This window comes from Ipomoea triloba, chromosome 2 (genome assembly GCF_003576645.1).
Source record: "Ipomoea triloba cultivar NCNSP0323 chromosome 2, ASM357664v1".
In the NCBI taxonomy this organism is placed as follows: domain Eukaryota; kingdom Viridiplantae; phylum Streptophyta; class Magnoliopsida; order Solanales; family Convolvulaceae; genus Ipomoea; species Ipomoea triloba.
The window spans coordinates 13,480,549-13,496,740 of NC_044917.1; the positions used below are offsets into that span (position 1 = coordinate 13,480,549).

The window sequence follows — 16,192 nt, forward strand, 5'->3', positions numbered from 1 at the left end:
TCGCCCTCCATCAGGCCGTCTGAATCTTTGGATTAAATGGCTTCGCCCTCCATCAGGCCGTCTGAAGTTAAATTCTGATGCTTCTTTCTCCACGTTTGCTAGTGGAGGTGGGGCAGTACTTCGGAATTCACAAGGCGGTTTTGTTGCAGCGTTAGCTTTTCCTTTTCTAGCTTCCTAAAGATTGAAATATCTTTGTATTTAACGATATTTCAACAATTTTGTTGTTAAAGGACTAAAATTAGTCATGCCACAATAATACTAGGACCAAATGAGGATGTTCTAATAAAAAAGGACTAGAAGTAGATTGTCACCTATAAATCTAGGACCAAAATATGAAATTAACTATATATATATATATATATATATATATATATATATATATATATATATATATATATATATATATATATATATATATATATACATACATACATATTAGTTGCATTATAAATTTATAATATACACCATAGACAATGATCCACATTGCATTATGGACCATGATTAAAAATAACATTCAAATTATGTATCTGCAGTAATATATTATGTACGTTCAGTTAACATGTATATGTAAATAAACTGAAAGTACTCAATATATTAATTATAATACGTACATAATTTAATTAACTAAAGGTACATAATATGTTAAATTCAAGTACATAATACATTAATTGTAATATGTACATAATTTATTAATTGAAGATACATAATATATTAATTGTATGTATATAATCATGGTATAACAATTTGCATGCATGTATATAGGCAATTAGGCACACTAGGTTCTTGCATGAACAGCTCAACTGATTACAGACGTAATATTACCTAGAATCAGTGCCCCTAGTTGCCCGCATGAGCCTCTGTTGATCAAATGAATTACCATAATTTACCCTCCACAATCCTGTCAGGTTAAAGTGTAAGAACGCGTAAGGTGGGTGATTCCAACTTACGTCACAATTAGGCACATTAGGTCGAATAAAGTACTTCACGGGGATTCAATGGCTTTGTGGCTTACTTTGCAACTCCGAGACCTAAGAAAACTCTTTGGATTAAATGGCTTCGCCCTCCATCAGGCCGTCTGAAGTTAANGCGCTCTAGAAGCAGAAGCTAAAGCTCTTGCTCTTGCCATGAGATGGTGTAACTTGGTAGCCAGGAAACCCTTAAGCATTGAAGTGGACTCTTCGGTTCTGGTCAACCTCATCCTTAACTGCGAAGCTCCAATCCCATGGAAACTCCGTTCCTCTATTGTCACCATTCGTCATTTGCTCTCCGATTGGAATGCTACGATCACACATTCTTACCGGGAGGCTAACACGGTTGCTGATGCTTTAGCTTCTTTTGGTTGCTCTCTCTTCACTCCTCTCTTTATTCTACTTTTAATTCATTGCCATCAGCTGTTAGAATGGCTCTACTGTATGACAGTAGAGGTTTCTCCTCTCCAAGACTCTCTTCTTCTTCATGTAATACTAATTAGAAATAAATATTTTTATTTTTGAAAAAAAAAAAAAAAAAAAAGTACTTCACGGGGATCAATTGATGTGCTCACAAAGTAGTTAGGCTTACTGTTAGCGTGCTACTCAGTGAGAATATAATTATATATATTATATTTGGGTGGGTAGTAATAAAGTTTCATGGATAGCAGTAAATTGTTCTAACTACTAACAATAAAGATAGGTTGAATAGTGACAGTGACGAGGTAGTTGTGGGCTATTTTCTCAGCCATAATGGCTGCTGAAATGCCTCCCATTAATAAATATGTTTCAGTTTATCAATTAATTAAATAATAAGACTAAATTACTTGCGACAAATTTTACGAGTCTCATTAAAACTATAATTGTTATATATATAGATCATGATCTATCTTGTATTGTGAATTTTAATCTAAAAATATGTATTTACAATTAACATATTATGTACTTACAGTTAATAGTTTGTTTCTGTAAATAAACTGAAACACATAACATATTAACTAAATACACATAACATAGGAAAATACTTGGTACACTTTCACTTTACACTCCCAACTTCTACTCCTCACAAGTACTCGATGTTGACACTTTTTATGAAACCACATGATGAGAATAGCATATCCTTAGTTGTCATATCATGGAATAAAAGTGAGGGAGTACATATAAGGGTTGTTTTGTAAACGGCTAGTTAATAGTTGTTAATGTGTTTGACTAGTTGATCACATTTGTAGAAAGATGTTTCATAAATTCTTTGCAACTCCGAGACCTAAGAAAACTCTTTGGATTAAATGGCTTCGCCCTCCATCAGGCCGTCTGAAGTTAAATTCTGATGCTTCTTTCTCCACGTTTGCTAGTGGAGGTGGGGCAGTACTTCGGAATTCACAAGGCGGTTTTGTTGCAGCGTTAGCTTTTCCTTTTCTAGCTTCCTGCGCTCTAGAAGCAGAAGCTAAAGCTCTTGCTCTTGCCATGAGATGGTGTAACTTGGTAGCCAGGAAACCCTTAAGCATTGAAGTGGACTCTTCGGTTCTGGTCAACCTCATCCTTAACTGCGAAGCTCCAATCCCATGGAAACTCCGTTCCTCTATTGTCACCATTCGTCATTTGCTCTCCGATTGGAATGCTACGATCACACATTCTTACCGGGAGGCTAACACGGTTGCTGATGCTTTAGCTTCTTTTGGTTGCTCTCTCTCTCACTCCTCTCTTTATTCTACTTTTAATTCATTGCCATCAGCTGTTAGAATGGCTCTACTGTATGACAGTAGAGGTTTCTCCTCTCCAAGACTCTCTTCTTCTTCATGTAATACTAATTAGAAATAAAATATTTTTATTTTTGAAAAAAAAAAAAAAAAAAAAAAAGTACTTCACGGGGATCAATTGATGTGCTCACAAAGTAGTTAGGCTTACTGTTAGCGTGCTACTCAGTGAGAATATTAATTATATATATTATAGTTTGGGTGGGTAGTAATAAAGTTTCATGGATAGCAGTAAATTGTTCTAACTACTAACAATAAAGATAGGTTGAATAGTGACAGTGACGAGGTAGTTGTGGGCTATTTTCTCAGCCATAATGGCTGCTGAAATGCCTCCCATTAATAAATATGTTTCAGTTTATCAATTAATTAAATAATAAGACTAAATTACTTGCGACAAATTTTACGAGTCTCATTAAAACTATAATTGTTATATTATAGATCATGATCTATCTTGTATTGTGAATTTTAATCTAAAAATTATGTATTTACAATTAACATATTATGTACTTACAGTTAATAGTTTGTTTCTGTAAATAAACTGAAAGCACATAACATATTAACTAAATACACATAACATAGGAAAATACTTGGTACACTTTCACTTTACACTCCCAACTTCTACTCCTCACAAGTACTCGATGTTGACACTTTTTATGAAACCCACATGATGAGAATAGCATATCCTTAGTTGTCATATCATGGAATAAAAGTGAGGGAGTACATATAAGGGTTGTTTTGTAAACGGCTAGTTAATAGTTGTTAATGTGTTTGACTAGTTGATCACATTTGTAGAAAGATGTTTCATAAATTGACTATTAGCTGATAAGTAAAATAACTTTCTCAAAAAGTTGATTGAAAAAACTAATTTGAGCGACGTTTTAAATTTTAATATTTTAGAACAATAAACTATTACAAAAAGCTAATTATTCAAACACTTATGTTTGTTTAATCAAGTTAAACAATAAATAATGGTCAAATAAGTCAAAATTGGGTGATAAACTAATTATGTTACCAAACAAAGCCATAGTATAACTCAATAACATATTATGTATATGCAGCTAACATATTATGCATCTGTAATTACCATGTTATGTGCGTGTAATTAACATGCTATGTACTTTCAATTTATTTACACGCACATAAATTGTGAATTGCATGTATAGACACATGATGTAATGTAAACATACCACTATGGTATAATTTGCCTATTAAAACAACATTTCAAACTCATCGTTGAGGATTGATAGAACCATGATACATTGAATGTTCGATAATCAATCTTCCAAAGGAATGGCAATAATAAAATACAATGACAATGTTGAAAAAAAAAACAATTCCATCTACCATACCTCAACTGAAATGCAGGATTGGCAGGCAATACAAGAGCATTCAAATGGTATCATCCTTTAATGCTCTCTTGGTACCAATTCATCACTCCGTGATTCATTTCATCGCCGTCGCCACTTCTATACCATGTTGGGGAGCGATCTGCCTTGTTTTCTGCAGTTCCAAATCATATTTTTGCAGATAAGCTACAGCATTACTCCAGGGCAGAAACAAATAAGAAGCTTTTTCACAATTCTTGATAGGCAGATTGTCACAGTAATTAAAAAGCAAATAAAACAGTACCTTGTAATACCATTGGCATCCTAATACAACACTTACTTTAGCTGTTTAGCACTTCCCGTTCTTCACGTTTTCAGCAAACAAGGGAATGAAGGGAAGGAGAAAATACTTCATTGGGAAAGTCGAGCTTCGCTGAGTTTTAGGGCATTAAAGGTCAGGACTAGCAGAGTCGCACAGACACATGCATGCGCATATATAAGACAATCCAGAGGCAATCAAAGGTTATCTACATATACATACTTGGAAGGATCAAGTAGGAAAAACAATAACATTTAAAAACATCAAAATTGAAGTAGTGTATTACATACAAGTTGTGCACGTTCATTTGGGACATTGGGAGTCCTATAGAGGTAGGTCTTCTAACAGGTCCATAAATATTGTGCCGGTAGTCATGAAATACTAACTCGGGAGACAACAGCACTTCATTCCATTTCCTCAAAAACAGCAGCTGTACAACTACCCACCCCATCTTAGCTTTATCACACGTAGGTTTGCTCAAAATTCAAGCAACTTTTGAGTTACCAAGAGAAAGCTAGACACACATCAGCTATTTATAGAGGTCACAAGCACTTGTGAGCCGGTGATTGAGCAGCTGCAGGCAAAATTTTCAATATCAGCTGAATGCCTGAAGATGTTCATACCTTGACATATTTATCAACATAGCCCTGCAAAATTTCACGTACTCAATTAGAAGAAGAAGAAGAAGAAGAAGAGAAAAAAAGAAGAGCTACATTTTAGATATGGTAAAGGGGTAAAAAAAAAATAAAAAAAATAATAAAAAAAGCTGCTCAAGCTCAAAATGACTCATTGGTTTGAGAGTTGGTTTGTCAGAGTCATGTCAGAGAACACGAGCACATGACAGCATTTATGTAAATTTTATCCGAGTTTTTGCAAATTTTTATTTTATAATCCCAACATAATCCAGAAATCTCTATAACTAAATCTTCAATTAAACATGGACTATAAGCTAACCGCCTAACCCAGCCTTGTATCCCAGTTTTAGTGAAATTGGATCTACCACAACCAATGCTACCAATGTTCTATACAAGCAAACTATTGTAAACAGTCATACTCCTTTCTGTCAGCCTACTAACCATGAAAAGGCCTAGCAAATATTATCATTCAACATTTTAGATGCAACATACCATCAAAATAACAAGTCAAGCAAAAAAGTGTACCATCACAAGCTTTGTCAATTTCCTCTGTGATGAGTCAATGTAGCGGTTAATCTTTGCCTGAGACTTGGGTATTTTATGACTCTTCATAGCTCCAGACACCTTCTCAACAGTTTTCTTAACAATTGTCTTGAAAACCTCCTTGCTCATATTACCTTGACGCCAAGATGGTTTTAAAAGCTCCTTCACAAAATCAGCTATGCCATTCTTGAAAAGTCTTGTAGATCTGGATTCTTTACTCTTGTTTTTTTTCCCAGATGTCTTAACTTGATCAATCTCTACTTCTCCCTCAACCATGTCTTCAACATCATTTGAATCACTTGGACTTCCATCTTCAACCACACCCACTTCTGCATCTGCTGTCTCGCCATATTCATCATTTCCTGTTGATGCAGCTTTAGTAATAGTTCCATCTCTTTTCTGCATGTTGTTTTCTTCAACATCCAATGGATTACTCCATCTACTAAGCCTTAACTTGACACCAGAATCGGCAGTTGTTTCACGCTTTTGTACAGGATCAGATTTCCGGAATGAATTTGTTGATGGCTCAATGCTGTCTAATAGGGGATCATACTGGTCACCACCAGGCATACACAACATTCTGTTTGCCGCACTGGCAGAATGTGGCGGTGTATCATGTGAACCAAGGCTTTCAGCAGGTCGCCCATCAACTGGTACATTGTGCAAACTAAAAGAAGCACAGTTTCTATCACTAGAAAGCATGTGTTTTCCTTCTATTGGAGCATCTGAACTGATCTTTGAGGTTAATGGCTGCTCAAACTTAGATGCATAAGGATTGAAGTAACTTGATATTTTAGATCCACCAAAACCAGATAAACCAGGTTCCCTGCTCCTGTCTAGAAGATCAGATGTGTATACCAATGCACAAGCAGCCTCAGAGTGATTGGGAACACAGGGGAGCTGTTGCATGTAAGGATAACTCTTAGAAGATGGATGAGGAAGTTCACTGGGAGGCAGAGTATCACCAGGAACAGTTTGAGCCTTTTTAATTGGTGACCCCATTGAGGAAATAGGCTGAGTATGCATGTAGGCCTGGTGTTGACCAACCTGAGAAATACTGGGCAGTGCATTTTGATAGGGTCTAAAAGAATTTTGAGAAACAAAGTCATTTCTAGGCGGCAGTATACTCTGTTGAAACTGTCCTGGTGTTGCACCATATTGTCCAAGAGCTGTATTTCCAATTGCATTATTAACAAAGGAAAGATGCGATGGGTTTAGTGGTGGCATAGTTGGTGGCAGAGAATTCCAAGAAATGTTCACAGGTGCAGGAAAATGAGACTGTTGGGGAGGCACTGGAGGCTGACAGGGAGGACGGTTTTCAATACATGCTAAGTTAAACTGTGGCATAATGTTATATTGTCCAAGTAGCTGTTGAGCAGATGTTGTACTTGGAGCATGGGGCAGTGCTGGAAAAGGTGGAAAACATGTTGGCAGTGGTACATTAGGTGCAGATAATTCCTTAGGATCAGGAAATTGAAGATGCTGGAGTTGGACTGATGTTGATGCCTGGAGAGTTGAAGACTCAGTGACAGATGAATTAACCAATAGCTTAGGTTCATAAACAGCACCATGATGAGTCTGATCAGAGTTTTGGCTTTGAGACTGCAAAATGACAGCAGTTTCAACTGATGAGGGAACAGCAGCCGCAGCATAGTCAGAATGCTTATTAGGTTTAACATGAGTTACTGGGCTTGCAGAAGGTTCTGTACAACTTTCTTTTCCATGCAGGTGAGATAAAGGTTCCGATTCCCTCTCCCTTTTTTCTCCCACATCATGAATTTCTGGGCTTTTGGTTTTATTATTCTCATGAATAGTTTTATCAAGGAGAGCTGTTCCGGTCTCCTCATGTAAACCAGGATTCCTAGAACTAGGTAAACGAACTCGATGCTGATCTTTGCTCCTGTAGGATCTTGATCTATCACTCTTATCAGACTCATGGTGGAAATACCGACATGATGCTCCACGGTAGCACTTGCCCCTCTTGAAGTCAAAGCATTCTGAACGGTGAAATTTCCCACTTCTCACTTTATCGCCACCAAACCCATGCCTAAAAGGAGATTTGCTCCTGCTTCTGCGTCTCTTAGGAGACACACTGTGAAAGTTGAAAAATATATGCAAAATATCAAAATCCAATAGCATTTAAACTTATCAGAAACATCATGATATACAAATTAAAATTATTACCTCCTAGATCGTCCACGCTTATCCTTTCTTCTCCTTGGACTCCACCTTCTCCTATCATAAGGAGATGGGCTTCTACTCCAACTTTTTTCTCTTTTTCCACGTCTCCTTGTGTAACGTGGTGAATCCCCAGAGTCACTGTCACTAGACCCTTCTCGGGCAAGTCTACCAAACTCATCAATCTTCAAGAAACCAGATGTATTTTTCACATCCTCCCTTGGCAAATTAGAAATATCAAAAGCAGTGTTAGTGTTGTCATCTCTTAGAGCATTCTTTTGTATACGTTCTTCATTAGCAGTATCACTGCTAGCATCTGTGGATTTTTCTGCAACATTAGATGTCCTATCAGTTTCACTAACCGCTCTTAGTGATACAGGAGAACACTCAGGTGATCTCCCTGCATCTTCAATTGGAATGGTTCGAACTTCAGCAGATCCAGACCCTATTGCAAGACTGGCATTTTCAACTCGAATCCCATCGTCATCATTATTATTGCTTTCCAAACTGTCATCAGAAGCATAGCCCTGTATAAGACTAAAGGGACTCAGGCCTTCAGCAGGCTGGGCAGGAAACTTTTCAGAACCAATCCCAGGATTAGATTGGCATGAATTTTCATGTACAAGAGAAGAATGTTGTACTTCAGCAACATCTTGGAATGGACTCATGGCTGAAAGCTTGAGTCTAGGAGATGATTTATTGCCTATAGAGTGAGAAAGATATGACGATCCACACAGACCTGCAGACACAGAAAGCAGAGATCGAAATCACTCAACATACCATGAGATCTTCAGGCCAGTCAAAATATGTTACAATGTAGATAAATCTGAATTCTTCAAATTCCATTGACTAAGAATGCTAGCAACAAAGCCAATAAATAAATATATACAATGATGACCTTGACAAAAATATATTAATATAATGAGATAAACATTTAATCCAAGAAACACGGCAGAGCCTAACCAGACATCATGAAGCTAAGAAGGATGTTCACAAGTTCTCCTTGTATCATGATTATAGGAAAACAACTAAATGTGAAACTACATGCCTAGCTTAAATATTTAGTGTGTAGAACTGTAGACCAAGATTGAAGTTCCTTGTCCACAGACACAACTTCCATCCATGGTATTTGCTGTAAATCACCAAGCTGTATTTCATGAACCACAGTAGTTTAGGTTTTCAAAAATGTACAAAGATGGGCATCTGGTGTTTTCTATAAGAGTTTAATAGCTAAAGAAAGCAGTGTGATGATTATTGATCATGATAACTGCTTTCCAAAATAGAAAAGGTATTCCAAACTGGTAAGTGAAGTGAAAGAAAATGCAATCCCTAACTATAAAGAATATAAAACAGAAACAGATTTCAAGAATTTTAGTCATTGAAATCAATACTCATAATCTTCTTCCAACGTTATTGAAGTCAATTGCACCCATCCTCAAATTTGATTCTTTTTTATCTTCCCTTTTAGGTCAACAATTAAATAAAGTACTGATATGGACAACCAGGCTCTCGTCACAGGCAAAGATGTTTGAATGAAAATAAAGATGGAGAGGAAACGCTGGGATTTTTGTTGAGATCCCAAACTCCCTGTTTTCTCTAAAATTTCTGCTTGTCTGATATTGATTAAAGGTGTCCTTTATATAGGCTAATACAATGACTCCTAATCCAACTGAGACTAAGCTAACTATCTGAGTTCTAGTCTAACTAAACTATTCTATTATGACAAAAAGTAGGAATATAGGATTATCAGATTATGTGAAAAATAGGATTTTGTCAATTGGTCTTCTTTCCAAATTTAGTTTTCCTTGTGCTGGTCTACATCTGCTGCAGTACCCCTTCCCCCAGAATGCATCAAGTACCTTTTTCATTCCCATGAATGTGATTCTCAATTTTTTTAAAAATTACATAGAGACCAACTATACATGAAGGGTAACGTATTAGAGATCATCAAAGAGGATATACTTTGGCACTTTGGGGAACCAAAAAAAAACAAAAAAAAAAAAAAAAACAAAGGAGACTTGTAAGACTCAAATGGGGACTCCTGCAATATATATATGTATGTATGTATGTATATATATGTATGTATATGTATGTATGTATATAAATGAAAGTCATGAAATAAAGTAAAGAAGTACTTCTGCACCTTGTCTTTCTTCCTCCACAACATCTTCCACTAAGCCACATTCAGCTGTACTCAATGCACCTTGAGATTGCTCCTCCAGATCTAGCTTATTTGTTATTGAAACACACTCCAGATTCAAAGTACCAAACGAGTGAACCTTCTGTTCTTCGTCTGGCTGTGTAATATCATCTGAAGCCCAATAGAAAAGCAAAGATGGATTCAGAGTTCTAACCAACAGACTGGAAAGTCAAAACTAACTGTCTAACTCACATTTGATAATCAAATAACATAAAGCTGCCATGTAATAAAGGCATCACTTTTATAACTTACAAGGATTGGCTGAAAATTATAACTTAATAATTAATTAAGGCAAGGTCAAGATAGATCTTTATACGAAGGTAGAAACATTCTAAATGGTCCTCAACACCCTTTCACAATAAAAAGAAAGGGGAGAGAATCTTAGTGTGTGTTTACTAACTAGAGAAATTCACCATTTATTGGAAAAAAGAAAACAGAAAATGTGCTTGTAATTTTTCCAATTTGAAAACAGAGAATGGAGACAGGAAAACTGGAGAATTGAAATAAACGCAATCATATCTTCTCCAAAAATAAAGTCAAAACTAGTTTCTAAAACCCCTCTCAGAACCCTTTCAGACATTAATAATTGATACAATGAGGCACAGTTAAAAGAAATGAGAAGGAATCTTATTAACTCCTCTACAAAGTGTTGGTCCAAATTAGTTTCAAATTGACCATTTTAGCACTACAAATCATATTACTAAGTACAAAATACCCAAGAGGACTATGGTTGATTCTTCCTCAGTTAAAGGAGAAGGCTGAAAACTAAAACATAAACTGTAGTAGAAAAATCTAACTGTTCTTTCCCAATAAAAATTCCACCTTTCAATGAAAAGTAGCCTAACCATGTATATCATTCAAGGAGACTTATTGTGCTGTAATTCATACAGAGAATTTTGAAATGCTGACTAGTAAAACACTATGTAATGCAACTAAGCACATATCAAGCCATAACCTAAACTGCTAAGTATGCCATTAATTGATTAGCTCAAGCTATAGAAAATTTTGAATGTAGCGTGTATGAACACAAGCTAATGCACCTACCTTCCATTTCCATATCAGAATTGGTAGGGGAATAGGATACACCAGCATCTACCGAATCAATGGATTGAAGTGAAGAGTGAATTTCTGGTGCTCTCATTGATGAATTGTTATTTCCTTGAATATCACTACTTTGCTGTGTTTTCCTATCAAGAGGCTTAGGGGAAGAAGCAGGAATATCCAAGTTTAGATTCTCGCTTACTGAAGATCCAATAGTGGATCCAGTTCCTCCATCTTCTTTTTGGGTGCATGCATACACACAGACTGATGCCAAGTGATTATCCCCTGAGCCAAAGGCAGTTCCATCAATGGTTGAACCCCTTCCTAACTGATTGGCCAAATTACAAGATTCTTCTGTAGGTGATGAAATTGAAGCCATAGTATTTGGAGCTGGAGGAGTAGGAGGTGGCAAAGATTGGGGAATTGGTTGGACTCCTGCAGGAATAGATGGAGGTGGTGGAGGAAGAGGACCAGTTGATGACATAGGAGCTGACAGGGAAAAAATAGAGCCCTGCAAGTGGGATGCTTGTGGTGCTACATGTTGAAGAGTCTGAGTATTACCTGGTACTGGTAGTGACATATGGACTGAACCTCCAAAAGGTGTTTGTGTTTGTGTTTGTGTTTGTGGTGGGGGTGGGGGTGGGGGTAGTGGAAAGACTCTGGGAGCGCCTGGAGACATTGCAGGCAGAATATGATGAGCAGTTGGTCTCCATTGTGAATTCCATTGTGCAGTTTGATAGGAGGTATGCATTGGAGCACTTTGATGAACTTGAACAGATGGAGGAGGATTAGGCACAGTGGGCATTAAGCAAGATTGACTGGAACTGATTCCGCCTGTTGGAGCTTGTGAACGAGGGAAATTCTGAGGTACACCAGGATGAATATGCTGATATATGAGAGGGTTGGAACAAACTACCTGCGCTTCAACTGATTGAGGACAACTCTGCATTATAGGTGGCCTTGAGTGGGCATGCTGGGTAGGAGGAGGAGGAGGAGGAAGCAAATTAACAGGAACAGCTGAGCACTGGGGAGGTACAGATGTATAACTAACCTGCCCAGCCTGAGGACCATAATTCCCCTGACCATACATCTGAATAGCCAAACTTCAATAGGGCCACTACCCGTATGTAATAAAATTCTTGCTTAGCAGAGATATAATCTCCAAGCAAATCGTGAAATCAAAAACCAGAATGCATCCATCTGAAAAAAGAGGCAGAATGAGAGAGTGTGTTAGTTGTCCATCCAAAGAATACAGAAAGGCAAAATAACAATAATAATAATAAATAAAATAATAATAATAATAATAATAATAATGATGATGATGATGATGATGACGACTATGATGATGAAAAATCCAATTTTACATTTTACATACAAAACAAAACAGCAAAAACATAGAATTTAATAGGAAGAAAAGCAAAAAGAAGGAGAAGATAACAACAGGCCTTCAGACCTCCATGTTAAGGAAAAAAATCTCATAGGTAAACAATGCAGGTACAAACTAAAGCTAGATTAAAAAAAATGAAATGCTATTGATAATCCAATAAATCAAATTATGATTAGCCGTCATGCCATTTCACCATACTTCTAGCAACTGATCAACCAAAAGGGCCAGAAGTCCAAGCAACCCCAAACATATAAAAGTTTATAATCAAACAAACACCTCAAGAACTTTCGGAGTGGGATTCAAAACCTCTACTAACTAGTCAAGCAGTTATTTTATGCTAAGCTTATGTTCCATTACTTCCTTCTGAAAGAACTACTAACTCACATTCTCAACAGAAAAACCAATCCTCCAAATTGCAAATAACATAAGTAAAAGTCCCAGAGTTACCAAATGCAATGCCGCAAAGGCATGTTAACGAGTTCACTAACCTCAAAAAGTTCAAAACTTTACCCAACTAAGCCGCGAAACCGAGAATGTTGACTAAAAACTTAAACATTTAACCTCTGCCGCGTCAAAATCCATTATGAATCGCGCCAATTTGGCAATTTCTTTTAAAGTATAAAGTAAAATACTTCGAGTAAATAATAATTTTAACTATGTTTACAGAAATTTCAGCTTCCCCGATGTATCAATCCGAAAATACGCTCACATATGCGTAAATATCCATGAAAAAAAAATTAAAAAAAAAATAATACAGGGGGGGTGAAGATGAAATACTTACCGAATAGCGAAAACAGAGCTCTGGCGGACGATGAGAAGAAAAGAAGTGGACATTTTAGGAGATCTCAATTGAAAGGCATGGAATTTGAGTTTGCAGAAATCGATAATTTTCTTGTGCAGACGATTTTCTGAGATTCCAGATACGAAGAGAAAAAAGAGAGGAGCAATGGTTAAACCCTAGTATATATTCTTTCACTTGGAGAGTTGGATCTCTGTGATATTATTCTGGTTCTGATTTCTACACTAACGTTGAGGAGAGAGAATGGCTGAAGGGGTTACCTTTTTACCGTCGTAACTCCGTCCCTTTCCAGGAATCCTTGTCCCGTTTTACTATGGAGTACTGTTTGTTCTCATCAATTGTGTCGTGTGTTCAATCAATTTTTGCAGATTTTTAGAGCATCCTGATTAGTGGAGATATTATTTCTGAGAGTATTTGTAAGGACAATTAGGAAAGAGAAAATGGGAGGAAAGAAAAAAATAAATAAATATAATTTTCAAAAGAAATATTAAAAAACAGCTCCTGTCGCCTGAGCGTGCAGTGCACGTGCTCAAGTGAGGATTTTAAATTGAATTGTCAGGGTTTATTGTGTTATTCTCCCCATCTTTGCATATGACTCCTCCCACCTCTCCCCTCTCGTCTCTCATGCCATGTTGGCTTCCATCTAACAATAATCCCATAAAAAATCATTGGTGTCCATGCTCTAATACTGAGTAGATTTTTATGAATTTTTCTAACTCTAAAAAATCTTACTCCGTATATCACAAACATTTACTGCGGGTTTGGTACACTGTAATTTCGTTGTAATTGAAATAAAATTCAATGAAAACTTCAATTACATTATTTGATTGGATGGAATTGTAATTCCCTGGAATTACAATTCAAGATTGTTAGGACTCTTATTGTATTCTAGTTCTAGTCTCTCTCTGTAACTCTATACTTCGTATATATTCCATATTTGTAATCCTGGACAGTTGAATCATTCAATAATACAATCTTAATATGGTGTCAATTGCTATATTTTCTACCATGTTTTCAGACTATTCATTTAAAACTTCAGATTTCCTTCGCGAGAAAGGTTTAACCTACTCACAATGAATAGACTTGTAAGTTATCCGGATAATTTCATTAAGAAAAAATACTATTTTTTTAAAAGAGAAAAAATACTTGATGTACTCCCAATTTTTACTCCTACTTGTGTTCAAATTTGATTGGAGGAAGAAAAAAAATGGATAAACATCATGGCCCCCTACTAAATTGAGCCATCAAAGCATGCCAAATCATATGGAGTATAAAATGGGAATACAAATTGAGAGTACATGCATAATTACTGATTGTTTAACACACGCGATTTCAAATCTTACGGTGCATTAATTGTTGTATTTAATGACTTGTAACAAAAACAAAAAAAAAAAGTTTAAATTGGCAAACCCTTGTCGTTTGGTTCAGGTAATCTAAGTCTAGTAATGTTATATTAACTTGTTTGGTTCAAGTTATGACTTATGAGATTATAATAATAACTAAAACCCAAAGTGAGATACATCTACACCTTTGAAGATATTTCTTCTGGTACTTTATTGTAGGCTAATCCTGATGGAGTTGTGTCCAGAATGAATTCATTTATGGGATCGTCAGTTCTTCTTAGATTTTCCACTAGCCTTGCTCGTGCCACTAGAACGAAGTCGTTGTCCTCAACAGGCCATTTACAAGAGATTTCAATGTATCAAAAAAAAAAATTGACCATTTTCTCAGGGACAAAAAGTTAATTCATATTTCGACAATGCACAATTTCCTTTAGAATCGCGTACATTTATCCTAAATGCACGCACCTGCAATTCTAAATTGGCGTACCTAAAGGCCTGGCAGTTGTAATCCAAACGGATTCAAACGACTCAACCCGGCAAGAGCACATCGATATGAAGAAAAGGCCAACCCCGAAAGAAACGAAAAAGTTAAGGCAAAGGGTAAAACCTGGTAAATTGCCTGGCTGCATATACATAAAGAAATGTCTGTGTGTCCCTTCTCCTTCCGAATACCTTGTTCCGGAATAAATCATTTAAATGGGAGTACCAACTGGCGTGTAGTGACTTTCCAAAATGATAGGTGATCAAATTGACCTTCAATGGAGGCGGTATTCAGTCTTTGTGTTCACGACCGGCCCTGAGCATGTTTGCCCAGGGCCATTGCACAAGGCCCCCAATTTTTGGGGGCCCCATAATAATATATCTTACCTATATATACTATACAGTAGGCAGCAACCTGCTGTATAGTATATATATACATATAATTAATTTTTTTTTTCAATATTTGGGGGCTAATTAAAAAAATTGTATATATATTATGAGATTATAAGTTTAGAGCAATATTATAATAACCACGCCACCACGGTAGAACAAAGCATTAGCATAATCTTCTATTAGTCTGATATTCTGATAATTCAATCCCTAATCTCTATTTTCCCTAATCTATTTTCCTGTTTCTTAATTTCTATTTTCCTAATATCTTTTCCCATTCCCTAATCTGTAGGCTAATAAGTTATAATCAATAGTTCATTACCCTCGTTCAGTCATTTCCCTCAAGTTCTTGATAAAATATTTGGTAATTATTAATTAAAACTTATTAACTTAATTGTACATATTATTTGATTTATTTCAAATTATTATTTATTGACATGACTATGTCTTAATAATTTTAAATATAATATATTCAAGAGTTTGTTTCTTGATAAATTATTTATTTATAGGGATTTTAAACAAATTTTTTTCTTAGAATTTTGCAATTATGTTTTCTAGAAAATATTCATCTAGGTCTAAGAAACGTAAAAATAAAATAAGAATTGAGCACGCAACTAACTCAATCTCAGAAGGGAGCTCCTGAGAAATTCATTACAAAAGAATATCAAATAGAAGAGCAAAAGGATGATGTCAATGAAAATTTGTTAGATGCTAATCTTCATAAAGAAGATCAAGGTGATTGTGAAACTGTAAAAAAAAAAATTTAAATTAAATGATAGTGTGCACAACAATGATAAGTATCACTATGACGATAAAAATAATAAAAATGT

At 35.9% G+C, this 16,192-nt stretch overlaps 2 protein-coding genes across 9 annotated transcripts; both read right to left on the bottom strand.

The window, feature by feature from the left end:
• Positions 1-982: 982 nt before the first annotated feature.
• On the bottom strand, positions 983-2,797 carry LOC116004382. The gene is made up of 2 exons (XM_031244417.1): positions 2,233-2,797; positions 983-1,028 (listed from the first exon to the last, which is right to left on the bottom strand). Exons 1-2 carry the CDS (start codon positions 2,558-2,560, stop codon positions 1,009-1,011), a joined length of 348 nt encoding a protein of 115 aa, XP_031100277.1. The 5' UTR covers positions 2,561-2,797; the 3' UTR covers positions 983-1,008.
• A 1,133-nt stretch (positions 2,798-3,930) lies between these two features.
• LOC116004095 lies at positions 3,931-13,360 on the bottom strand. Of its 8 annotated transcripts, none has more exons than XR_004094735.1 (8): positions 13,132-13,360; positions 10,967-12,163; positions 9,866-10,033; positions 7,729-8,461; positions 5,527-7,636; positions 4,657-5,013; positions 4,388-4,480; positions 3,931-4,222 (listed from the first exon to the last, which is right to left on the bottom strand). XR_004094735.1 is itself a non-coding variant. In XM_031244035.1 (6 exons), the coding sequence occupies exons 2-6, from the start codon at positions 12,051-12,053 to the stop codon at positions 4,984-4,986; spliced, it is 4,128 nt and encodes a 1,375-aa protein (XP_031099895.1). In that variant the 5' UTR covers positions 12,054-12,163; positions 13,132-13,360; the 3' UTR covers positions 3,931-4,983. The 8 variants fall into 8 exon arrangements, 1 of the variants encoding a protein (XP_031099895.1); XR_004094734.1 differs by having other exon boundaries at positions 4,352-4,480; XR_004094733.1 differs by having other exon boundaries at positions 4,352-4,508.
• Between the last annotated feature and the right edge of the window lie 2,832 nt (positions 13,361-16,192).

Coding starts and splice junctions, on each gene's coding strand:
- LOC116004095 (XM_031244035.1), bottom strand. CDS start 12,053: ATGTATGGTCAGGGGAATTATGGTCCTCAGGCTGGGCAGGTTAGTTAT. Junction 10,034..10,966: donor TTCTGATATGGAAATGGAAG/GTAGGTGCATTA, acceptor ATTGGGCTTCAG/ATGATATTACACAGCCAGAC. Junction 7,637..7,728: donor AAGCGTGGACGATCTAGGAG/GTAATAATTTTA, acceptor CAACTTTCACAG/TGTGTCTCCTAAGAGACGCA.
- LOC116004382 (XM_031244417.1), bottom strand. CDS start 2,560: ATGGTGACAATAGAGGAACGGAGTTTCCATGGGATTGGAGCTTCGCAG. Junction 1,029..2,232: donor AATCCAAAGAGTTTTCTTAG/GTCTCGGAGTTG, acceptor GAGTTTTCTTAG/GTCTCGGAGTTGCAAAGTAA.